This window comes from Vulpes vulpes, chromosome 11 (assembly GCF_048418805.1).
Source record: "Vulpes vulpes isolate BD-2025 chromosome 11, VulVul3, whole genome shotgun sequence".
Lineage (NCBI taxonomy): Eukaryota > Metazoa > Chordata > Mammalia > Carnivora > Canidae > Vulpes > Vulpes vulpes.
In genome coordinates this window covers 73,929,831-73,956,024 of record NC_132790.1, presented here as the reverse complement: position 1 = coordinate 73,956,024, position 26,194 = coordinate 73,929,831, and the positions used below count along the sequence as shown (strand labels likewise).

The following is a 26,194-nucleotide window of genomic DNA, read 5'->3' as shown; positions in this document are numbered from 1 at the left end:
TTCATGTACTTACATCAGTCTGGGCTCATGGATGTCTATTTTACTCAATGGCAATTTTATTCAATGTCCCAAATATAACAGTTTGGTTCACTAAGAGTTTTGTCAAGCTTATTTCTGTGCCCCTTTGATATATCTGCATTATTCTTTGAGAATTTTCTTACTTTTTGGCCCTTAAAGGTATTCCAAGTTCATATTATAGTGTACCAACCCTAGAGTCAGCCATTCTTCCAGAATCCTGATTTCTTTTAATACAGATTAATACTCAAAAATCAAGATCTCGTTTTTGGTGTGCTCAGTGCTACTAAACATTGCTGCTAGGTTCTCTTAGAGGATACAGGTTAGAAATGTATGTATGTATACACCCCCCCACATACTAGTGTCTATATCAATTTTATAATATTCCATTTTATTAAATATGTAGATATGGGTTTGGACATGGTATCTCATGAGTTTCCATCAATTACCTCCAATTACAATCCAGTACAACAGGATTCCTTCTATCATTCTCCTTCTCTTTTTCATATTGGTAACTTTTTTCTCTATCAGTGAGAAACCTGGCTCCTATTGTCCTCAATATATTCACTTACCTTCTCAAGCCCTCTGGATGTAACCAAATTCCCAACAGCACTGACCACCTCCTCACTCAGCCACTCCCTTTCTCAGCTTCTAATCACATCAGTCTGGCCCCATTTGGCCACCTCCTCAGCCAGTCCCCACTATCACAGCTTTCAGTGACCATCTCATGTAATTGGTTCTCAAGATTCAAGTCAACTCAGAAAGGTTGGTAACAAGACACTTTTAACTACCAAAGACCCACTGATCCATAATCATCACACCACCTTCCTCTCTCCAAACTCAGTATGGGGTAGCATAATGGTCCCATCTCTCTCATTGGGCCTTGGTCAAGAACATCCTGTTTTGCCCATAGATATCCTTATTTCTGGACATCTTGGAAAAAAGTTAGGAGTGATAACATCAATTTCTTTCTGCTCAGAAAGCCCTGAACTCAATATGCAAATGAAATCACCCACTTCTCAGAATTCTGCAGACATTGGTTCTTTGCAAATTCTGACAAAATGAATCTTTTCCCCAAAAAGCTATGAGGTACTCTTAGTGATTGGGAAAAAAATAAGGCACCCTCATTACATGACATTTATTGTATTATAAAAACAGTTGTCTGTTGGTCTCAGGTCTATATACTCTAAGTTCTTTAAAAGTAGGCATTTTGTAGCCTGATGCCTAATATACAATCTAGTCATTGTAGACTCTATAATTTTTTTAACCTTTATTTGAACCTCTTCTTCCTTCCCCTTTGTGCCTCAGGGCTCAATATTATTTACTAATGCACTTTGTAAGATTTAGTTGGCTTGTCTAAGAACTCAATGTTTCTGCCATAGTTGGTGTACTAGTGGTGATTAAGGGACAGTCTCAGGATGTCTTGGAGAAATAACCACTATGGAGATTTTGATCTCTACCAGAGTTTTAAGAGCCAAAAGCCCTCTTGTGGGTTACACGGAGAGGACCTCTTTTTTACCAGAATCTTTGTAATTCTTGAAGGACAGTCTAAAAATCTCTCGCCAGCCACTATTTCTTGGAAACTTTTCCTGAATACAAGTCCTTATGCTATACATCAATAACTGTTTTACTTGAAGGACTAGAAGGCTTAAGGGTGTCTCATAAATCCATCAGAGCAGACCCTCACATACAGCTCAACACCAACTTTGGGCAGCAACTTCAAGCAACAAAAGGATAAGTGTTCTTACATTGAGATATATCTGCTCTCCTTCCCTCAACACCAGAAAGGCCTCTGATTGAGATAAGCTCCCCAATTCCCTAACTACACCATAATGCAATGCAATTGTCTTCAAGGGTTGATTTTAGCGGGCTCTTCACAATAGGAATTTCCAACTGAACACTCCTCATAGTCATGTGCTTGAAACTGGGTTTTGAACTCCCCTAAATGCACTTCCTTCCTTTTCTTTCTTTTTTAAAAGATTTTATTTATTCATGAAAGACACAGAGGAGAGAGAGAGAGAGGCAGAGACACAGGCAGAGGAAGAAGCAGGCTCCACTCAGGGAGCCCAACGTGGGACTTGAGCCTGGGTCCCCAGGATCACGCCCTTGGCTGAAGGCAGGCGCTAAACTGCTGAGCCACCCAGGAATTCCCCTTCCTTCCTTTTCTGAGACTGTATGGACTCAGGAGCATCAAATAGATTACCATCTCATCCCTTGGTGAGGATGTTAAGGGATCACCCATCTTTCCCCTTTCAGCTGTGTGAATTCTACCAAGCCTACCAAGAAATAGGTAACATACATAACAGAAAAACAGTTACAAGCATAAAGACAATTGGAAATAGGGAAGGCTTCCCAATTCCTTTTATATCAGCATTACTCTCATACCAAACCAAAAGAAATATGGCACAAGAAGGAAAACTACTGTTCAATCTTACATGGGATCATAGATGCAAAAATGCTAGTAAAATACTAGCAAATCAAATTCCAGAATATGTCATAATAATAGTATATCAAAACCATGTAGGGCTTAGCTCAAAAATATGGTTTTTGAAAATTAACAATTCTAATTTGGAAAATATGTATTTCAGCAAATGTGAGGGAAAACCTTTTAAGTTTCAAACTCTATTCCTAATTTTTTTTAAAGATTTTATTTATTTATTCATGAGAGACATACACACACACAGAGGCAGAGACATAGGCAGGGGAGAAGCAGGCTCCATGCAGGGAGACCCATGTGGTACTCGATCCTGGGACTTCAGGATCATGCCCTGAGCCGAAGACAGACGCTTAATTGCTGAGCCACCCAGGCATCCCTATTCCTAATTTTTAAACATTTTTAGCAAACTGAGAATGAAGACTGGCATCCTTAATTTGATATATCAGAAATCTCCGGCAAAAATACTTGATAGTGAAACATAAGAATCATTCGCATTAAAATTTGAAAAGAGACTTTACTTTCAACATTGTATTATTGATCATAAGCAATGTAATGAGATGGGAAATAGAGATAGGAGATATATAAGCTGAAGAAGGAAAGACAAAGTATCAATATGGTTGCCTACCTAGAAAATACAAATAATTGTTAGCTAGGATACAATGGAAAGTTACCCAAATAAGAGGCCTGGAAACTATGAGCAGAAGGGAGAAGGGGAAGAGACAAAAGGAGGGAAGAAATGTGTTTTGTTTTGCAGAACCAATAGTTCCAGCCAAGGAGATGCCCAGCTAGGTGTTTCACCTGATAGCACCTTGCTAGGTGTGTTTTGCCTGGTAACCCCTTACTTGAGTCAGTTTGAGTTGAATTGGAGCTGAGGACCTGCAAAGAACCCCCCCTGAATTGTCCTGTAGATACTTTTGATTCATTATAATACTAAGTTCTCCTCCTATAAGCAGAGTCTTCTGTCATTTTTTTGAACATACAATGTATGCACTAACATGTAAACACACTAGGCATGTACAATTAAACCAAAAGTGCATATGCAAGCTCCCTGCCCCTGCCCCCAATACACCGAATAAAAGTTTCCTATACTAACCTAATAGGGAGATGATGCTTGAGAGATATTTCCTTGTCTTGTAACAATTAAAAATTCTTTGCTTTCAACATTTCCTTGGGTTGTGCTCAATATGAAGCACCCCAAGCAGCAAACCCCTTGAGTTCACTTACATAATGATAAGCAATTAAACCTAATAGGAGTTGACCAAGATGAACAGATATAAGAATAAGAACAATGGAAACAAACATATGGAACAATCTTCAATCTCATCACAAATCCAATAAATGTGAATTAAAACAATGCCTTACAAATCATCATTAATTTTTTAAATTTAGTGGTACAATCTTTTAGGAAGGGATTTGGCAACAGTGAACTAGAGAAAGATCCATCCTTTGGCTTCTGCTGAAACTCTATCCTAAGGAAATATTCCAAGACATATAAAAAGATGCATACATAAAGATATTCACAGACTATTTTTATAGAAAAATCTGGGAAGAAATCTAATGTCCAACAAAAAAGAGGGTAAATAACCTAAAAAAATCTTAGATTGGCTTAAAGAAATAGTTTTTTTTTTATCATAAAAACATCTTTTAAGGTTTCTGTAATAACACTGAAATTGTATTAAATCATAATTAGTGAAAAATCAAGAAAAACAATTTGTATGTTTGGTATAACAACTACATAAAAATGCATTTGGAGAAAAGTGTCACAAGAAATGTAGTATAGTCAAGAATTCACTCTTGGGTCTGAAGTTGTGACTTCAAATCCTGGAGCTACCAATTCCTAGCTATATGACCTTGGCCAAATTATCTAATTTGCCTCAGTTTCTCCCCTGTAATGTGGAATTCAATAATAGCAGCTGTCTCATAGGGTGGTTATGACAGTAAATGAGTTTATACTTGCAAAGCACCATGTGTAGTGATGTTGATATAAGCTGCTAATAAACATTCATCTGAATGCAGCAGAGTACGGGAAGGCATTGTGTTGGGGTGATAAGATTCTGGGTGTTTTTGTTTCTGTTGTCTAAGTTTTCTATAATATTATTTTTGTTTTATAGTAAAAATGGATATTTTAATATTTAAAACATTATTCCTAGTCCACACTAATCTCTCCTCTCACCTATATCCTAATTCCACTCCCTCCTGTTTATCTAGGATCTGGTTCCACCCACTATCTCCTTTGTGTTATCTCAAACTCTTCTACTGATTCACTAAATAAATAAATAGACTCCTAAGTGAACCTTTACTCCCTTCTCTTCACTGTTGCACTTCTTAAGGAAAAACAAAATTCACAATAACTTTCTCCAATTTGAATTTCCCATTCACTCTTCAGCATATTAAAATCTGAATTCTCTTTCCATTATGCCATTCTAACAATGCTGCTAATTTCCTTAATGTCCAAAACTAATTAATCTGCATCCTCTTTACCCTATTACAGGTGTTTTAACACTGCCAGTCACTTTCTCTGTGAAACTCTCCTCCCTGTCCCATCACAGTAAGAAAGGAGGATGTGACGGGAGGAAGAAGTATGGGTTTTAGTATTGCCTCTGTTGGAAACTAAAAGCTGGTATCTGTCCGTGTGTGAGATCAGGTCTGGAGCGGTAGACTACAGAACCAATCCAGAAAGAAGAAGTGGGAGTGGTCAAGTGAAAGAGCGTAGCTGGGGAAATCCAATAAGGGAACCAGAAAGCAAAGTGGGTCAAAGACAAAAGAACACCCTGAGTCCCAAGGGGGAACAAAAAGTCTGCAGACACAGAAAAAAATTCTGCAGAATCCCTGTGACCACTTTCAACAGAATTGTATTGTCAAATCTCAGTGTGTGGACTCTTTTATTCTCAGAATACCTCAAGGATTTTTCTTTTATGTTCCTCAATACCACCCTCTCAGACTCACATCTTTCTTCTCTGACTGTTCTCCCATTTAATCATCCAGGCTTCCTTCATCATATATTTAAATGACCACTATATGCCAGGCATTGTGATATGCCACCCAGCTACACAGTAAATAAGGTAAAGGCCCTATCTTCAAAAGCTCACCTAATTGACATTTCACAAGTGTGTTTCCCAAGGTTCTTGCCTAAACTTCTATTCTACCCATGGCTCCAACTGTTTCACATTACCAACCATCTCTCTGGCTTCTTCGTCTGATATCTTGTAGATATTTCAAACCCAGGATAGCCAACACCAGATATTCATTTGCCATCAAACTAGAAGAGATCATCATCAACCTAGAAACTCCTAAGTCATCCATCAGCTTTCCTTTCACCACATAGAAGAACAACTGAATGGCAATTCCTTTTTTTCTTTTTAAAGATTGTATTTATTTATTCATGAGAGAGAGAGAGAGAGAGAGAGAGAGAGGCAGAAGGTGAAGCAGGCTCCATGCAGGGAGCCTGATGCAGAACTCGATCCCAGGACCAGGGGATCATGACCTGAGCTGAAGGCAGATGCTCAACTGCTGAGCCACCCAGGCATCCCGGCAATTCCTTTTTTTAAAAGAAAACAACTTTCTTTTATTTCTTTCTTCTTCTTTCTTTCTTTCTTCTTTCTCTTTCTTTCCTTTCTTTCTTTCTTTTTTTCCTTCTTTCTTTTTCTTCTTTTTTTTGTAGGCTCCACACCCAGCATGGAAGCCAACATGGGTGTTGAACTCACAACCCTGAGATCAAGATTTGAGCTGAGAACAAGAGTTGGACGCTTAGCCAACTGAGGCACCCAGATGTCCCTGGATGGCAATTTTTAACAATATCATCTCCTAAAAAGCTTACAAAATTGTACTCTCCTCTCTTTCTAACTCTACATTAAGTTCCATCCATAATTGCTTTGATTAAGCCTTCTAACTTTTTCCTGTCATTAAATATCTCCCCTTCTAATCCATCGTTACTACTGATATCAGAATTATCTTTCTGAAAGGCAAATTTTATCCCATTACTTCTGTTTCCATATGTTTTATTCTTATATTTTGGATGTTTAGATTTCTTCCATGTATTTTTCATTTGTATCAACACCATGCTGAATAAAAAGTATTGCTTATATTTCTTAAAATTTCTTTAATTTTGGTTATGTTCTCTGCCTTTCTTTGCCAAAAGTGCTCCAAACTTTTTTTCCATCTGACATATTAGTTCAAATGAGCCCAAATATTTCTAAATTAGCTCAAATATTTCTTCCTCTGCAAAGCCTTTTCCAATTCCTTCAAACAGAGCTGCCCAATTTTTCCACTGAGCTCTGTGCTTAGAGTACATTTCTATTAAGAAATTATCACATTTGTTTTCTATTCATTTGAACACCTATATAACAGTATTTAGTTATCAGTCTCTAACATTGGAATGAGTGCCTCAACCTAGAGTATATGGATCATATATATTTTTTTGTTTTATATTGCCCTGTATCTAGCAAAACGGGCACCAGCACCACCACCACAAGTCTTTGCTGAAAGGAGTAACTCACAGAATAAATAATGAATGGGGAATTTTTTTTCCTTTTTTCCTTCATTATATGACTATTAGGATGCAATATGTATCTTGGTGAGAGGGTTGAGAAAATGCAGATTAAGAAATAAAATGAAGGTCAAAGGAGAAAGGCAGGAGAAATTAAGAGGAACCACTGGTGTGCATAGAACACAAAGCTGAAATCTAGGAAGGGAGGCAAAGAATGAGACGAAATCAGACAAAGTGAAAGCTGGAAAGAATCCAATGGGACAAGGAATATCAGAAGCTCAGGGAAAGTTTTGACTCCATGAATCCAAACTCATCAGTTTATCATTTTGATTAAGACATGGATATACATAGATCCTGGGAAAGTACTAGGGGAAAAAACAAAACAAAACAAAAAAAAACACTTACACTTGGCCAGCAAGGCATCCGATCAAAAAATTTCCCAGAGTATACCGGTCTGATGCGATCTGGAGGCTCCACTCCTGGTTCAGTGTTTTCAGCCTCCTTTCTCTCCTCGGGTTGTTGGGCAAACTGGCTCTCAGTAGGTTCTATCACCAAACCTATTTGGGGCCCTGTTTCATCTGGCTCTTCTAGTTTGGGTAGACCAGTGTCCACCTCCACATCCACAGGAGGCTTCGTCTCTGCACTGGGCTTCACCACCACACAGGTCTGTTTCTCCAGTTCCTGTCTAGGTTCCATATCCAAAGTAGGCTGCTTCTCCAGTGAAGCCCTTAACCCTTCAGAGGAACCAGCCACAGAACCTTTCCTGCTCCTTAGAGTCTGTGGACTTTCACATACCATGCCCAAGTGAGGCTGTATTATCCTTCCAGAACATCCTGCCAGAAGACACTCATTCTCTACACCCTTTCTTCCTGGCAACATACCTGGAGAAGATTTTGTTTCCTGGGAGGCTGAGACCCCATAGACTCCTAAATTACTCCTCTCCGGGAGGGTTCCAGAAATATTCTGTCTTTTTAATTTCATTTCAAGCTCCATCCCCAATGGAAATTTTGTTTCTGGTGATGTTATCCTTTCTTCAAATTTGTTACCAACCAGGAGGCTCCCCCTGCATGAGGAATCTTCTTTCCCTAATCCCACTCTGAACCCTAACTCCCTTATGGGAGATCTTGCTCCCATAAGGACCCCCCTCTCTCCTAAGTCATCCTTTCCTTCGTGGGTGAGCCCAACCTCCATGCTCCGAGGAGGAGATTTCCTCTCTGACACCCTCATTCCTTCAACGTCACTCATCTCTCAAGGAAAAGCTGTACCTGGCTCAAGGGAAGTTCCTAATATCTTGTGGTGCCTCAACCCTTTAGGGGACCCCAGTCTCACGAAAGAACACATCTCCACTCGGACTCCCTGCCCACAGCTTCCTGCCTACTAATTTACACCTAGCAGAGTTCACCGAGGAAAGCCGATGAAAGTCTGTTTACCCGGTTACCTAGGAAACGGGGGCGTGGCTTGGCGCGCAATTGTTTCTCCAGGCAGGTCCCCGCCCATTTCTCCCACTGGGGCTCGCTCCGTTTCTCTCCCTCTCCCTCTCCTTTCTCTCCCGCTCCTACTTTCTCTCCTTCCTTCCCTCTCTTGTGTTTTCTGCCAGCTTCCTTACTAGATCTGGAGGGCAAGAAAACTTAAAGGACGTGGTCTTGGGCACTATGCTCACCATCTTCTCTTTGGTTTAGCAAGCAACTCAATTCCCCTGGGATGAATTTAGCCATGGGCTTCCTCGGGGCAGTTGGCCTATTAATTGTACTGGCGATCAGGGAATAAGTAGTCATTTTTCTGGTGGTGACCATCAATTTTAGGTCCTTCTTTGTGCAAGTACATGCATACTGCATGTAGTTCTTTTAGCCTAAAGAACTACTTTAAATTCCGTGAAGTGATTTTATTTGGTACCTGTGGAACAGAAACAAAGTCTTTGAGAATATTTACATTTTAATAACTAGCCTTTAAAAAGTATTTATATTAAAATTTGAATGTGTTACACAACACCTATTGTCTTTTTAAAATATTGTGGCAGACAAACTCGTTTTAAGCATGGGATTTTCTTTAAATTGGGGTTACACCTTTGTTAGGTTTTAAGTTTATTTATTTAAGTACTCTCTTCACCCAGTGTAGGGCTTGAACTCACGACCCTGAAGTCAAGAGTTGCACACTCTTCAGTCTGAGCCGGCCAAGCACCCTCTTTTTATCAGGTTTTAATGAAAGTGTATTTGGAGAATACTTGCCATGTTCCACACATACAGAGGATACAAAACACTTAGCTTAGAATCTGAATAGAATTTACAGGATTCACAAAAAAAAAAAAAAAAAAAGAATTTACAGGATTCTAGTCTTTTAGAAACTCTATGAAAAACTTAAATGTTTAGGACATATTATTCACATTTGAAAAAAATTGTATATTGTCACTCTCAGATACTTAATATAAATATTCTTCTCCCCCTAAGCATTTTAAGTGACTGGATAGCGTGTAAATGAAGGTATGTCTGTATGTATAAGCAGTCAATTCTTTCATTTTTCAAATAACTATTTACCTACTTTGTGTCAGTGCTAGGAATATAATGAAATATAAGGCAATCCCTATTTCTTGGAACTTACACTCTAGTGGGGATAGATAACCATCCACTAAACCAATAAATAAGATCGTTTCACAGTGACAAGTGTAATGGAGAAAGCAATACTTTGATATGAAGGGGCACTACTTTAGAATTGGTAGGCTTAGAAGTCCCTTAAGTAGGTAACTTTGGACTGAGGCTTGTATTAAGCTCTGCAAAGACACAAAGCTTTTAAACATGACTAGCTCAAGGTCCTGTTGTCTTCTCATTGCCTTGCCACCATGCCTACAAATCCTTACATTAGAATTACCTTAGGTTTGTCTCAGATGGTCCCAGTTAAAAGAGCACGTTACCAGTCATTACCATCTTTGATTCACTCTTCTACTATTTTCTGGAAGAGAAGGTAGAAGATATAGGGTAAGAGTCCTGGGGTTGATAGACACAAGGTGCTAGGGATTTCTGAGTGGTATTTAGAGATTTGAGAACAAGGGAAGCACTAAGGGCTTTCTTCAAGTCTGTAACTTTATGTAAGGCCTGTCCACTTTGTAGCTGCCTTAACAAATTCTGTCAATAGGATTCTGCATTTGACACTAAAATACATGCAATTATCAGTCCTTCTTAGTTACCTAGAGTTAGGAAAAAAGCACAGCCATATTATGAATGTCAGCACCAAGAGTAAACGAAGCTTTACTGTGGCATATCAGTCTCTCCCAAATCGCCAGTGAAGCTTAGAAGTGCTAGCCACTAGAGCAGCATTCTTCAAGGCAACCATTATAACTAAACTATAAAATACTGTGGGATGTATTCATGAAAGAGGTGAATTAAAAGACTCAATTGGTAGAAAAAATAAATGAGGAAGCAATATCCTAGAACAATGAAATGGGGAATTCCTAATAATTTATAAATTTCACCATCCATGTGTTATTTGTAAAGTCTTAAGTCAAAAATTTATCATTCTAAATGTAATTAGGTTCACAAAATTTTTTGAAGTGCCTATTATATCAAAGATCCTTTACAAGGAATTGAAATGATGAATACATTATTGTCTTGGTCCCTAAGAACTTTAAAATCCTTATGAGATTTTATTTGTTTTATTATTTTATTTATGGGGCAGGGGGAGCAGAGAAAGAAGGAGAGAGAGAATCTTAAGCAGGCTCCATGCCCAGTGTGTCAGGAGTCCAATGCAGGGCCTGATTTCATGATCCTGAGGTCATGACCTGAACCAAAATCAAGAATTGGATACTTAACTGACTGAGGCACCCAGGTACCCTCCTCCTCCAAGAGATTTTAGATTCCCTAATGGGAATGAAAGCCTGAGAAAAAAAGTCTAGGCACTATAAAATAAGGCAGATAGATATTAGAACCATTATAGAGAGTAAAACAAAGTATTGTGAAACTACTGGAAAAAGATAACCAAATCCAGTAGGTTTGAACTGTGTGAGTTCATTTATATGTGGATTTTTTTCAATATACAGGAAAAATTTTTGGAGATTTGCAGAATTTAGTAAAAACTTGCAAATGATATAACGTGGAAATAGGAAAAAATTAAGAGAAAGTTAGGTGTTCATTTAAGAATAGAACATGTAATACATATAACATACAAAATACATTATTGGTAAGGTTTTTAGTCAACAGTAAGCTATTAGTACTTAAGATTTGGGGGAGTCAAACATTATATGCAGATGTTCAATTGCATGGAGGGTTGGTGCCCCTAACCCCTGCATGGTTCAAGGGTCAACTATATCCTCAGATGTGATCAAGAACATCTTGGCCAAAGTGAATCCTGGAGTGACGGGCAGCAACAGCGTTCTGGAAGTGAGAGAACAAAGTGATCAAATATGTCAACAGATGGGAACACACAAGCAACATTCTGGGAACACAGAGTAGACTGTTATGATTAGGGTGTAAAGCAAGAGTTTGGGCAAAGGGAGAAATAGGATGAAAGAAATGTGGGTTGGGACTAGATAACTTTGGACTCTATTTTGCAAGTAAGATATCATTGAACGTTTCTGAATGTAAAAATGATTGAAAAGATAGCAGGGGTGTGCATTAATTTCTGTTTATATGATATCAGCATAGCCCAAATTTTGAGATTAGATCACAGATTTGGGGATTATAGAATTTTTGATATTAGAATGGACAATGGCTTATGAAGGAAAGTGGAAAGAGTGAGGATGATTTTTGCTCTGTCAAGTCCGGGTGACTGGAAGCCAGTCAACGAAGCAGAAGCAGGTTTGGACTGGAATAGGGTTTGGTTTGGGACATACTGTTGACATGCCAAGACTGATGTGCCATATCCTATTTCCTGATTCTTCCTTGGATTGTCCAAGAGGTATTAACATGACTAACATATTGTATTGGAACAACCTCTTAGGGATAAAGTGCCACAGATACCATTTAGGTATGACACATTGTGCTCTTCTGGTTAGTAACTGGGGAGTTGATCTCCAAGACTGGCTGTTCAGGCGTTCAAATCCTCTTCGTTGACAGAGAATCCATGGGCTACTTTGCCCCAAGTACACACCCTAGGCAATGTTTATAGTCTCAAAACAGGGCTACACATGGTAAACTGCAAACTGAAAAAGTAGCCCTTATCCTGAAAAAAGTGAATTTAACATTCTACCAAACTACAAAATGAATTCTTTTGTTTCAGATGCCTGGCTGCAAACTATTGGACGGAATTTAACCAAAGAAGGGTGTGTTACGTAGTTCTGCAGTAGAGGGTGACAAGTGTTTTGAGTTGCCTTTTACTGGAATCCTGCTTAAGAACTCAGGTTCTAGAGCCAGCATGCGGGTTTCAATACAATTTCACTTACCAGCTCAGTGGTCATTCTGGGTAAGTTCCCCAATCTTTGCTTCAAATTCTTTGCCTTTAAAATAGGCACGCCTCATTCATTAATTCCACAGCCAGGAACTGTGCTAGATAGACAGCGTTGAGGACCACTTGGGGGAGTTAGTATTTCTAAAATAGGAAGGCAATTAGTTTCAGATATTCGAGTGAAACCTTGGTAGGGTTAAGAGTGAAATGGAACAACTCCTGTAAAGCACTTACAACAATAACTCGGAAAGGAAAACCCTGAGTAAAAGTGGGCTATTAAGATTCGCTCCCCCCACACACACACCAAAAATAGGTAACATGTGAATAAAAAGCAAGTTATTAGTTTTAAGATTTCCTCTGTTATGCAGAGAGTCTAATCCTCTTCCCAGGAGTAAATACCGCACCTTCTCTACCCAGGCTTCCCCTTAGGGCATGTTGGGGGGGAGGGGGCTCTCGTACTAAAAATGCCTTCCCCAGAAAGCCCCTGAGCCGAATTGCCAGGGTTGGGGTGTTGCAGAGTAGGGTAACTGGCACGGTGAGCTAATATGCACAGAGGGAACCTCGCCGCCCCACAAGGGCGGGGAGCAACAAAGCCGAGCTCTCTCGCGCTTCTCCAAAAGCAAGGCAGTAAGAGTTGCACCGCTCGCGGCCGCCGGGAGCCCAAGACCGCCAGCCAGATAACAATGGCGCCGGCAAGGGCGGGGCCGCGCTCGCCGGGGATGTGGGAGGAAGAAGGAGGCTGACTCCGACCCCTGGAGGAGCCGGAGGTCACGTGACAACCCCCCCTCCGACCCCCCCACCCCGGCCCCCCCGGCCCGGCACACCAGCCCCAGCCGAGAGCTTGGCGAAGGGGCGGGGGAGTGGATGGGGAGGTGGGACGGGCCACGGCGGAAGTGACGAACGGGCGCAGTTCGCTACGTGCAGCGACGTGGCGGCGAGGCCGGCGCCGGGCGGCGGAAGTGGCTCCCGCGCTGGGACTAGAGTGTTTGTGTTTTGGTTCGCGACGGAGCCCGCGGCTGGCCTGAGGGGAGGAGGCAGAGGAGGGAGGAGGAGGAAGAATTAGTCGGAACTCGAGCGCCGGCGGCGGCGAAGGAGGAGAAAGGAAAGAGGAAGGCGGAGCGGAGAGAGGCGGGGACGGAGCCGGACGGGGGCGGCACCACGGCGCGATCCCCGCACGGTCCAGTCTGAGGGGAGCGGCCTGAGGAGGAGACGCGCCGCCGCCGCCGTCTAAGCCACCGCCACGGCCTCAGCCTCCGCTCGGGCTGCGCCTGGGACCTGCTGCTGGGAGGCTTGCTTCAGCCCCGCGGCTCCTCGTGCTGCGGCCTCAGGTAACCAAACCGCCCCTTCCCTGCCTAGAGCCAGTCGGGACCCCAGGTTATGCGCTGCCCTCAGTCTGTCTGCGGCCCTGCCGTCACGGAGTCCCCCGCCCATTCTTCCTTATCCGGCGCCAGTGCCCTGGACCAGAGCTGTCGAGCCCGGCGTCTCGTCCTGCGGGCCCTGGTGATTCATTCCTCAAAGAGCTCTGGCGACCGGGATTTGCGGAGTGGCTGAGGGAGCGACGGGTGTCACCCTCTTCCCTTCTCAAGATGGCGGCCTGAAAGAGTGCCGGAGGCCGCGGTTCCGTCTGGCCCCTGTCCTGGCAGTCCTGGAGGGGGTGGTCCCGGCCGAAGCCAGGCTAGGTTCGGGGAAGCAGCATGGGAAAGATGGCCAAGGGGCCTGCATGGGTCTTGCTTGTTCAGGCCATCCGGAGTTTGGTATCAGTTACTCAGGTACTCTCCAAGGAGGAACTGGGGCCTATGGCAGGTGTGAATTTGGGGAGCTCCGCCTACCTTCGACTTCCAAACACCGGTAATGGAGGGACGAGGAGGCTCGTCAACATGGTCTGCTTAGGGACTGTCTCATCTGTGACAAGGTGATGAACCGCAGCTTTAAGAAACTCAAGACAGCTAGGCCGCTGAACACGCACCGTGGGTAGAGAGAGACCTTATTAAACCTGTCCTGCCGTTCTCTTCCCTTGGAAGCTGATTACCCCCCCCCCCCACCCAGACTTTCAGGGTGTAAGCTCCGAATGTCATAATTCACATATTTTGGTTTTTGTTAGTGTCAAATCAGTTCCCTGGTTTGGGGGGTAAAAAAAAAAACACGTGTACAACACTATGGTAATTCAGGAGAGCTCAGGAACTATTTTTAACTTAAAATTGGGATAATATGAATTCATAGGGGTGCTGTAAGCAAAATTCATCAAATAGTGGTTGGCACGTAGTATCTGGTTAGCTGCTGTTATTAATACTATTTTCAGTAAAGAGCACCAAGAGACCTTTAGACTGCCACTTAATTCTCAAAGAAAATCAAAAGATTTAAAAAGCATCTTATGCAAAATTTTCGTCTTGCCAAACAAAAGTTTCAGTAGTGAATACAAATGAATGCACATGATTTTTAATCTTACTCTCATGCTAACTGTATCTTTATAACGAGATTTATTTTCTGCTAGAGAGCGTTGGAGGGGGTCATATTCCAACAGTTTTAACCCTCTAAAGGCAAAGCTAAAATCGTAATTTTTTATTGAGAATCTCATGTTTTCCCTGAAATTTTGGACCATGGAAATTCAGAGTATGTTGTCCTTGACAAGTATTTTAGTTTGCTGTTTTGTAGGTAATGAGACAATTGAGAAGCGTTTCAGTTGGTATTGAAATATCTGAAGGTGTGTTGGTACACGTTCAGTGTGCATGATCTGTTGATACTTGGTCATTTCATGAAAGGGCCACTTTAATTTCCAATTTTCAATCCCTATTATGTGTTGGTCCCTGTATTAGAGATTTTTTTCTTAACATATATTCTCTCATCTAATTCTCCAGCAGGTATTTGAGTTAGGTACTTTGGAAATGGAGACTTTGGTATAGCCAATCAGGATTAGATTCCCAAATCTCATATTTTTTTTAGCTTTGGGGGTGGGGAGGCGGTCAGTGTAGGGATTGGAGCACTTTTTTTTTGTTACAGAAAATAATTTAAATATATAGAAGTAGGGAGAATAGTAAAATGAACCCATCACCTGCTTTAAATTATCTATGGCCAGTCGTGTTTTGTTTACATCCCTACTGTTTGGAAGCAATTCAGACAGATCATTTCATGTGTAAGTAGTTCAGTATGTATTACTCAGGATTCTGCAAAGCTGCTGTTTAGATAAGTCAGCGGTGATTTTATTGTCTCGAATGTAAGGTCTCGTGGATATTAATTAATTGTCCAAAGAGACTCTTATATAAACTAATTTTATAAGGAAGGCAAATTTCTTATGAGGTACCTAAGTGAGATATAACAGGGAACCATCAGGTTTAATGAGCACATAATCAGATTTTAGCTAAAGATGGGAGAAAACTGTGATTTGTGAGTAGATTGGAAAAGAGTCCTTTAATGTTCCCTTATTCCTTTGAGATTGAAAATTAGTATTAGATAATAGAAAAATACAGAAGTTGCCATTTAGGCTAGGTTTTTCTAGATGTGTTAAACAGACAATAGTGACATATTTAATAAGTAGGCCCAAAACTACAGGAAAGTTTAAGTAAATAAGACACTACTAAGCTCACCACATTAATGAACCACTGTTAACACTTTCATGAGTAATGTACTTGAGCACATAAGGAAACAATTTTAAGTCTTTGAGCCACTAGACACACAAACCTGAGAGCTTTAAAATACTTGTTGCTTTAGAATTAATATTAGTTAAGCAAAAAGTGTACAATTTAACAGAGACCTTCACATACTAATAGCCAACATTTATTGAGCTTTAATGTGTTCTAGGATCTGTTGTAAGAACTTTCTATTTATGAACTTCGTTTTCCCTGAAACTCTTTTAATCCAACTAGTCTGGCGCCAGAACCTGAACTCGAGTCACCTCTCAGGTTGACTGGGTTTGAAACTCAGCTCTTTTGTGGCTCTGTCACAGCTCTGTCACAGTAACTGTGTGACCTCAATCAAGTTACTTAACCTCTCTGTGCCTGTTTCCTCATTTTTAAGGATCGTAGTAGTCTTACAAGATTGTTAATGACTGTGTTAGTTAACTACCTGGCACAGTTAAGTCTTTAATAAAGATTAGCTTTGGGATCCCTGGGTGGCGCAGCGGTTTGGTGCCTGCCTTTGGCCCAGGGCGCGATCCTGGAGACCCGGGATCGAATCCCACATCAGGCTCCCGGTGCATGGAGCCTGCTTCTCCCTCTGCCTGTGTCTCTGCCTCTCTGTGTGTGTGTGTGACTATCATAAATAAATAAAAAATTAAAAAAAAAATAAAGATTAGCTTTAAATTTTTAAAAAAGCTTTGAACATTACAACAGGATTTTAGGCTTAGTTAAATCTCATATCTTTATATTATTTCATTACAAAGGTAGTGAATTTAACTAAATTGTGTTAAATGTCCTGTGGATGTTAAAATTATGTGATAATATGTTATAGACAAAATTTACTGAAGTGATCGTTAGATTTGTTTACTGATTTGTGTATTTAATTACTTAATGTTTGTTTTTGTGCAGGTTTCTGTATATCCAGAAAGAAAAAAATTGACACATTGCATCCTGGAAGTTCATTTAAGAGACTGAAATTAGGGACTTCTTTCAAATTTGGACATGGCTAATCGAGGAGCAACAAGACCCAACGGGCCAAATACTGGAAATAAAATATGCCAGTTCAAACTAGTACTTCTGGGAGAGTCTGCTGTTGGCAAATCAAGCCTAGTGCTTCGTTTTGTGAAGGGCCAATTTCATGAATTTCAAGAGAGTACCATAGGGGGTGAGATTTTCTTTTTTCCCTTCATTTAATTGAATTATACATTGGCAAAAATTTTGCATTTCCAGTTGCATGATGATGAATACCTAAAATAGGTCACACAGTGAAGAAAACTGTTCAGCAGACTTCAAGATTTAAAAATTATCTGGATTTTTGTGTAGGTAGCATCTTCCTACATTTTGATTTCCTGGTTATCCCCAAGATGGTTGTGTAAAAGCTGGAATACATATGCAAGCATGAACAGAGTCAATGTCCCAAGTAATTGAATTTGATCTGATACCTGTTCCTTGATAATGATTAGAGACTTCTTCAAATTAATATGCATTTGTGCTAAATTATATTGGCTTTAGAATGAGTAATGAAAATAGTAAAAGTTAACCTTAAAATTCTAATTCTATATAGTTGGACTATTTATAAATTATACTGATTAGTAAAATTAATTAAATTGTATTAAACTTGCATAAGAATGCTCCTAGATTGAAGGAAGAGAAAAAGTCAATGATCAATGAAGAGGGACATGAAAGGGAAATGGGACCTGTCGGGAAAGATGAAGGAGGGGGTAAGAGTGTAGAGTAAGCACTGAATACAATAGTTGTGTTAGAGCTGAGATGAGGGGAAGGTAAGAGGCAGGACAGAGACAACTAATAGTGCAGTGTTGTGGGTAGAAGACAGGAAATTTGATAATTGAATTCAATCAAATTCACAACTATATAGCAGTGGGGCAGAACAGCCTTTTCAGGGCCTTGGTTTCATCTGTCATATGAAGCTTTTGAATTGGGTAGTATCAGGAAGCACAGCTTTAAGATTAGTATTTTGCAAGGGGCGTGTAATTAAACAGTACTATATTTTTAAAGGAATACATAAGTGTATTTTAACCTCATACATATAAAAAATCAAACTTTTGATATGCATGAGACTGGTGACATGTAACAACTTCAGATCTTTTAGAAGTATAACTCTATGTTGTGCATTTGGTGTTTGTCCTCAAGTACACTTGGGAATTTTATACATAGTTCAAATCCTTCCAGTAAAATAGTTTGTAAAACTATACTACCTCTTGGCTTTGCCTGCATACGAGAAATATACTACTTAGGTGGTATTTCCACTTTAATAGACTAATTTCCACTTTAATAGACTTAGAATGAGTGAGGATTATCAACCTCTTTTGTTCTTGTGTCTGTCAAGTTACACAGTGTTGTGTTTTAGTGTTTTATGAGGTTTTTTAAGATTTATTTATTGAGAAAGAAAGCACCAGGTGGTAGGTGTGGGTAGGGGCAGAGGGAAGAGAGAATCCTCAAGCAGACTCCCCACTGTGTGTGGAGCCCCTGGGGGGTGGGGGTGGGGGGCATGATCCCAGGATCCTGAGATCAAGACCTGAGCTGAAATCAAGGGTCAGCTCTAGCTGACTGAGCCACCCAGGCACCTGTAGTGTTTTATGTTTTTATAATGGGTGAGCATCAAAAATGTGGTCCATGATAAGGGGCTTTTGAGTTAGAAATCTAATGAACAATATATTATACATTCTTTAGGGTATCTTTGTTAATATATATGTATGTATACATACCCACAAACATAAATGTTTGGTTTAGTAATGAAATATTACCTCTCAAGGTAATAACACTTCTCAAGTGGTGTTTCAGGGGCAGCAATTCCCAAAGTACATATGCATTTGAGGCTATAATACCTGGGCCAGACAAGATTGGGCCTTGATATATGCCACCCTCCCTCTTTTCACAGTACATACTAAAATAACAAAAACACTGAAGTACTATAGTAAAGAATTGAATTTCTGGAAAACTACAGGAGCCTCAGCAGCCTAAGACTAGAATCTTTGTTTTTGTTTTGGATATTATGGTCATCCAAATTTTTTTCCTATTGACATTTCAAGGGAGGACATTTACAAGAAAAATTTAACCCTGTATCAATGAGTCATACATATCTTCTGATACATGTATATATGCATATATAAAAATCTCCATTTCCATTTAATACAAATTAGCTTGTTTACATTTCATTAGTTTTTCAAGTTTTTTGTTCCTACATGTAAAGCTTCCTTAATATTCTACTTGTACAGATCAAATCTAGCTTCTAAAATCAACTTTAAAAGGCATTTATATACAAATTTCTGTGTCAGTGGATGTTGACCACATATTAATATCTTTAGGAGGTATGGTGCCATTATGATTACATCCATTATGATTACAGCTGTGATTACTAGTTTTTGGTTTTGTTTGGAGACATAATTGACATAAAACATTGTGTAAAGTTAAGATGTGAGGCAGTGATTTGATGTTTTTACAGTGAGTGCTATTCTTCTATGCTCTTTGCTAACAGCTCTTCCCTCTTAGGAACTTTGATAGTATTCTGATTAAGCATTCAAGGATTTCAAGGTTTAAGCAATTTAATGATGACCACAATGGGTCTATAACTTGTAATATGTATTTTTGTTTTGGCTGATGTGTGGTAAGATTTATCTAAATGAACTTGACCAAATGTTTTGCATTTTATCTGTGCTTGATTTTTTTTGATTGTTTGTATCTAGTAATACTCGTTATGGTGTGAAGACTCACCTAAAATTTTCATCTGTTTGTGTTTTAATGTGGGAATCATATGCTATACTCTCGAATTTGTGTATTCTAGAACCTTACATTCATCAAGAATATCAGGGTAGTTTATGTGTTTCTTCTTAGACATGATAGCTTAATTTCAGAATCCATGTTGTCTCGCAGTGTCCTATACAATTTGCCCCTTGACCCTGTAGCACTCACAATGAGGTTAGGTAGTTAGGTTGTGGGTTAAGCATTTTGAGGAGTTCTAGCTTATCTGTAGGGCTTTAAAGTCTGCTTTGAAGTCTTAGTGTTTAAGACAAGCCCAGAAGGTTAGCAAGGAATATTAATGCTCAGGTGGTTGTCTCCTTCCTACTATCTCATCTGGAGGCTTAATATTGCTTCAGTAAATATTTTTGGGATTGGTGGGCCATCTTTCACTTAACATCTTAAGTAGCTAAAGACTTTAAAGATTTCAAGTGAGGTACTTTTGTAAAAAAAACTACTTGTTTTTAAACATATTTAAATGCTGTTTTTAAACAAGTGGATCTTCGGTGTAAGTCAGAGCAGGATTAGAATATGCAATGAAATAAGATGCAGCCATTCAATTTTTTTTCTTTTGAAAGATAAATGTCTTATACTACAGTTTAATTTTGTATGCACTGATCATCAAAGAAAGGTCAGATGTATGGTTTACGTTATAGAATTATATGTAAGAGCATTAACAGTGTTCCTCTTGCAGATACTGTATTTTTTGAGCTTTGTTTTAGAGCAGTGGTTCTCAGAATTTTACCAGGAGCATCTATATTACCTGGAAATTTGTTAAAAATGCAAATTCCTGTATCCTATATTGAATCAAAACACTGAAGTGGAACTAGTCATCTTATATTTTAACAAGTCTTCCAGGTGATTCTGATGCATACTGAAGTGTGAGAACCACTGCTTTTTGTATACTGAGTAATCAATATTACATTTACACTGAGGTGGTTCTTAGAATAATTGCTTTTCTTTTTTTTTAAACTGACAGGGTAGGGTTTTTAAAAATGTGTTATTCATCCCACTCCTCCAGTTTGAAGATTACAAGTATTTTGTCCTGGTTATATCAAATATTATTTGTATCTCTTTGTATGGAAACCCCTTTCCACAAATCTGTTAACCTATTTAGGCCCTTTAAAGAGAGTATGGCTCCTTCTATCCCATCTGTGTTGCTCTGCCTTCTCTCTACTAAGGGACTTTAAAATATCTGTAGTTTTTCAGTTATCTGTACCAGTGCTGTTCCCCCTTAGTGTCACAAGTAATCCAGGACTGATTATACCCTAAATTAATTAGGGTAACAAGTGCCTTTTTAAATTGTAGTTCCAGCACTTAGTACATACCAGCTGCATGATATTAGGAAACTCATACTTGGCTTTATTTTCCTCTTACACGAATGAAAATAATGATACCTAACTTGAAAAGTTTTTGGTAAGGATTAAATGAAAGTACATATAAATTTCCTGGCTACAGTGCCTAGCACAGAGTAAAATGCTTATTTAAACTATTACCACTACCGTCACCACCAGTACTTTTTGCTGAGTCATTTTTGTCCCTGTTGTATTGTCACAACGTGGCATTATTTTGGAATCATGACTATTCCATCTAATGCATGGCATTTGATTTTAGGATTTGACAATGTTAAAACAATTTTATGTTTAGATTTTCTTTTATTGGAAAATAAAGCTTCTCATTAAAAATTATAGGAACAAAGAGGATTTTAAAAACCTTATAAGCAAATACTTATTACTAAATTTGAGCCTTCCTAAAAATGAAGTTTCTGCAGATTCATGTAAGTAGATAGTATGAGCATTCACAATTTCTTAAAATTCTGCATGGTAAATTCTTACTAATTTTCCCCCTCCATTTATTGGTTTTCATAAAGTGGTTAGTCATGTACATTATGTTAAATGCATGCCACCCACGTGAACTAAGTTATTTGTGGAAGTTTTCTAAGAGAAATTATACTGTTAAATAGAATACTAAATGTATTCAGATATTAAATTTGCTTCCTAAACTGAGAAAGAAAAGCCAGCCAGAAAATTTGAATCGGAATGTCATTTTCTTACTGTAGTAGTAAGCTTTCTATTATTTGCCCTTCACTTGTTAGCCTTCAGAAACACTAGTCTGTATATAGATGACCCCCAGTTTATAGTGGTTTTAGTTAAGCTTTTTCAACTTCATCATGGTGCAAAAGCAATACAGACAGTAAAAACTATACTTTGAATTTTGATTTTCTTCCAGGTTGGCAATATTCAGTACAGTACTCTTGTGATGCTTGGCTGTGGCAGCGTGTCCTAGCTCCCAGTCAGCCACATGATCACAAGGGTAAATAACCGATACACTCAGAGCCATTCTGTACCAGTAACAACCATTCCATTTTTCATATTTAGTACAGTATTCAAAAAATTACATGATAAAAAAATAAAAATAAAATAAAATAATAAAATAAAAAATTACATGAGATATTCAACACTTTATAAGATTGTGTTAGATGATTTTGTCCAGCTGTAGGTTAACATAAGTGTTCTGAGCACATTTAAGCTAAGGTAGGTTGGGTGTATTTTTTACTTTGACTATTTTCAACTTGATGATAGGTTTATTGGGAGTAACCCCTTCATGAATCAAGGAAGATCTGTAATTGTAACCTGTACATATATTGCCTTTATCGTTTCATCTACACATTGCTCTCAAATACTTTTTTTTTTAAAGAGAGCACAGGCAAGCGGTGCAGGATGGGGAGAGGGAGAGAATCTTAATCTTAAGCATGGAGCTCCACATCAGGCTCCATCTCACAACCCTGAAATCATGACCTGAGTGGAAATCAAGAGTTGGACATTTAACTGAGCCTCCAGGGTGGCCTTCAGTTAAAAATACTGTTCAGAAAGGACGGAATACATAGCGTATAGTTTTTTTTTTTTTTTTAATTTTTTTTTTAATTTTTTTTTTTATGATAGTCACACACAGAGAGAATGAGAGACAGAGACACAGGCAGAGGGAGAAGCAGGCTCCATGCACCGGGAGCCCGACATGGGATTCGATCCCGGGTCTCCAGGATCGCGCCCTGGGCCAAAGGCAGGCGCTAAACCGCTGCGCCACCCAGGGATCCCCCTAGCGTATAGTTTTTAATTGGTGAGAAAAATAGTGCTTGAAATGTTCATTGTTCTTTCTAATACAGTGAGGATTAAAATTTGTGGAAGTTAATCATTGGTTTCAAGTGGAAAAATATTATCTTTATGCATATAATACTGTTTACCTTCTAGAAGTATATATTCAGTCCCTATTTGAGATAGGTTATATTACCCTGAGAAGTTGGTAGAGATTTGCTACTTTTTTTTTCTCTTTCTTTCTTTCTTTCTTTCTTTCTTTCTTTTTTTTAGATTTTATTTATTTATTCATGAGACAGAGAGAGAGAGAGAGAGAGGCAGAGGGAGAAGCAGGCTCCATGCAGGGAGCCCGACGCGGGACTCGATCCCGGGTCTCCAGGATCACACCCTGGGCTGAAGGTGGCGCTAAACCGCTGAGCCACCTGGGCTGCCCGAGATTTGCTACTTTGTATTAGCTTGTACCAGTTATGCTCTAAAAAATGATTTTTAAACAGTCTAAACATCAATTCTCCAGTATCCTAACAGTTTTAACTGTTTAAACAGTTTAAAATGTTACCTGCAACTACTTAAACATTGCTATAGATTAGGAGTCTGTAAACTTGTTTCTAATCCTGATACCCTTCTTTGAACACTTATGTGAGTCCTATTTGCATGTTTGTAAAATGAGAGGATTGAACTAAATAAGGATTCCTAAAGAGCAAAACTTTGTTTTTAGTGTGTACTCTCCTCCATATTATACAACCAATACAATTTAATCTTTTTCTCTTAAAATTTATTTCATAATTTGGGATTTTGAACATTCATTCATTCATTGCCCTCTGGTGCTGCTGAAGTGTTCAGAGCTGTTAGGTACAATGATTTTTGCCAGTTAGCTCTAACTAGTGAATAGCCTCTGTTGATTTACTAATTTGCTACTTTATTCTGTCATGTACTGGGAAGTAAGACTGTGAAACTTCTTTTCAAATTCATTTTCTCAATAAATTTACCAAGTGCCTAGCATTGTGCTAAGTACTAGAAATCAAAGATGATCTTATGGTTTAGGATGGGAGTACACATAAGGTATGAAAAATTATATTACATACCACTATTTTTTTAATTTATTTTTTTTAAGATTTTATTTATTCATGAGAGACAGAGAGATGGAGAGAGGCAGAGAGACACAGGCAGATGGAGAAGCAGGCTCCATGCAGGGAGCCTGACGTGGGACTCAATCCCAGGTCTCCAGGATCACGCCCTGGGCTGAAGGCGGCGCTAAACCGCTGAGCCACCGGGGCTGCCCTACCTACCACTATTTAAATTAGGCCTAAACTTCCAGTTATCTTCCTGTTTTATTTATTTTTATATATATCCCCAAAGAGGACATAAATGTATATATAAAAGAAGTATATTCTCAATTACATACTGAAAAAAATCTAAGTATTCATAAGCTTTGTGGCTTGGACTTTATGACATCAGTTTTGGTTACATTCAGTCTATTTTGCTACCTTTTCTGTTGTTGACTCTGTTCTGAGCATTTAAGGTTTGTGGATGATTGGCCTTTTATAGACACCAGAGGCCCATAAAAGATACTTGTTTTGGATGATGATTGGGTGTGGTGAGGTGGGAAGCTTTTACAGTTTGCTTTTAATAGAATAAGAATTCTGATTTGATAAAAATACAGGAAAACTTTGGTCTTGAAAAATGTTTTTTTTTTTTTTTTTTTTAAGATTTTATTTATTTATTCATGAGAGACAGAGAGGGGCAGTGACATATGCAGAAGGAGAAGTAGGCTACCTGCGGGGAGCCTGATGGAGAACTTGATCCTGATCCTGAACCCCCCCCCCCCGCCCCCCCCAGGATCACGCCCTGAGCCAAAGGCAGACGCTCAACTGCTGAGCCACCCAGGTGTCCCTTGAAAAATGTTTCTTTTCCCCTTTTGCATCTTACACCATAATCTGATGTTATTTACATGCAATCTTATGGTATATGCTGAATTTATCATAGGATAACATAATTTGGAGTCATCAATTGAGAGCTTTTTATTACAGGTTTCTTGGTAGAGGAGAATAAGAATGTATAAGAGTGAGAAAAGCAATAGGAGTAATTGCAGAGGTTTTGGGATTTTGATCATTGGCTATCTTGATGTAGATATGAACTCCAGCAAACAAATTATTAAATTCCTCAAGATAAGAGTGCTATTGAAGTCAGACATTGGATTTTGGAAATAAGGAATTATCCTTCATGTTTTACAAGTATTGTAGAACAGAATTTTTTTTTTTTAGAACAGAATTTTTGAAGTGTTGAACAGCATTTCACCCTCTTGAAGGTAATATAGAGTAAAGAACCAGTAATTCATGGTTTCCACTGTTGAAGATAGCAGGTACTTTTGGACTTACAAGGATAATCTGTTGATATTGGATTCAAGTCAATATATAATTATTGGCCACTGTTAGCATTTCTCAGCATTTTTACAAGTTTCATATGGACCTTACCATGGCTATATGACATTACACTGAAAACTCTTCCTACTGTATTCTACCCCATTCAATTATTTTCCCCAGAGACAATGTAACTTTGTTGTCTATCCTTGGAAAGTTACTATTACTTTAAATCTATATACTCTCTACCCTGTGCAATTTGAAACATCAGGGCCACAATAATGTATCATATTTTTTACTTTATACTATTGCAGTTATTTACTGCTCAGAGACAGATGACCACAGATTTCATGATTTAGAGCAATATGATTTATCCTCTTATGGTTCTGGGAGTTGAGTGAGCTTTGTAGGTGGTTTTCTGTTCTCATGGGTAGCTGTCAGTGCTGGGGCTAGAGAACCATCTCAGCTGCTGCCTCAGCCACAACACCTACATGTGGTCTTTGCCACCTGACTTGGGTTTCCTCACAGCATGATGGCTAGGTTCAAGAATGAGTGTCCCAAAAAGTACCAGGTGAAGCTGGGCGACCTTTCATGACCTATCCCCAGAAGTCACAGAGATAGCATCAATTATGTACTAGTCACAGGCTCACACATTTAAAAGGAGTGTGCGGTATCATGTAAGAAGAATGTGGTGTAGGAAATGTTGAAGCCATCTTGGAAAACACAATCTGTCAAAGACCTATTCATATCACTTTAGGAAGAGCATCTTCATTTTTCTTGGCTGTAACAGTATTTCATTGCATGGATCATATTGATGTATATTTAAATTGGTTCTCTAGTTTTGAATTTGCACATTGTTTTATATTTTTGGCTGTTAACAGTAGTGCAGTAAATAATTCAGTCATTTCTCACGTATTCCAAGTATTTCTATAGTGTAAATTTCTAGAAGTTGATTGCCTTTGTCAGAGTTTACATTTATTTGTAATTCTGATAAAATTTTCCAGACAGCCCTTCAACAACAGTGCACAGAATACTTGTTACTTTACTATCTCAAGGTACTTGGAGATTTT

General features: G+C 39.0%; 2 protein-coding genes across 4 annotated transcripts in view; one reads left to right on the top strand and one right to left on the bottom strand.

Moving 5' to 3' along the window:
• The window catches only part of EFHB (EF-hand domain family member B), a 52,096-nt gene extending 39,117 nt beyond the window's left edge, over nucleotides 1-12,979 (bottom strand). For both annotated transcript variants that reach the window (XM_026006435.2, XM_072726747.1), the window contains exons 1-3: nucleotides 12,307-12,979; nucleotides 9,801-9,881; nucleotides 7,344-8,831 (exon numbers count right to left, since the gene is read on the bottom strand). In XM_026006435.2, the coding sequence (XP_025862220.2) occupies nucleotides 7,344-8,183 (840 nt within the window). In that variant the 5' untranslated portion in view covers nucleotides 8,184-8,831; nucleotides 9,801-9,881; nucleotides 12,307-12,979. The remainder of the gene's footprint in view (nucleotides 1-7,343; nucleotides 8,832-9,800; nucleotides 9,882-12,306) is intronic.
• A 37-nt stretch (nucleotides 12,980-13,016) lies between these two features.
• Nucleotides 13,017-26,194, top strand: part of RAB5A (RAB5A, member RAS oncogene family) — a 29,574-nt gene continuing 16,396 nt past the window's right edge. Inside the window, exons 1-2 of one of the 2 annotated variants that reach the window (XM_026006434.2) lie at nucleotides 13,017-13,636; nucleotides 16,829-17,084. In XM_026006434.2, the coding sequence (XP_025862219.1) occupies nucleotides 16,922-17,084 (163 nt within the window). In that variant the 5' untranslated portion in view covers nucleotides 13,017-13,636; nucleotides 16,829-16,921. The remainder of the gene's footprint in view (nucleotides 13,637-16,828; nucleotides 17,085-26,194) is intronic. The other variant, XM_072726748.1, reaches the window with a different exon arrangement.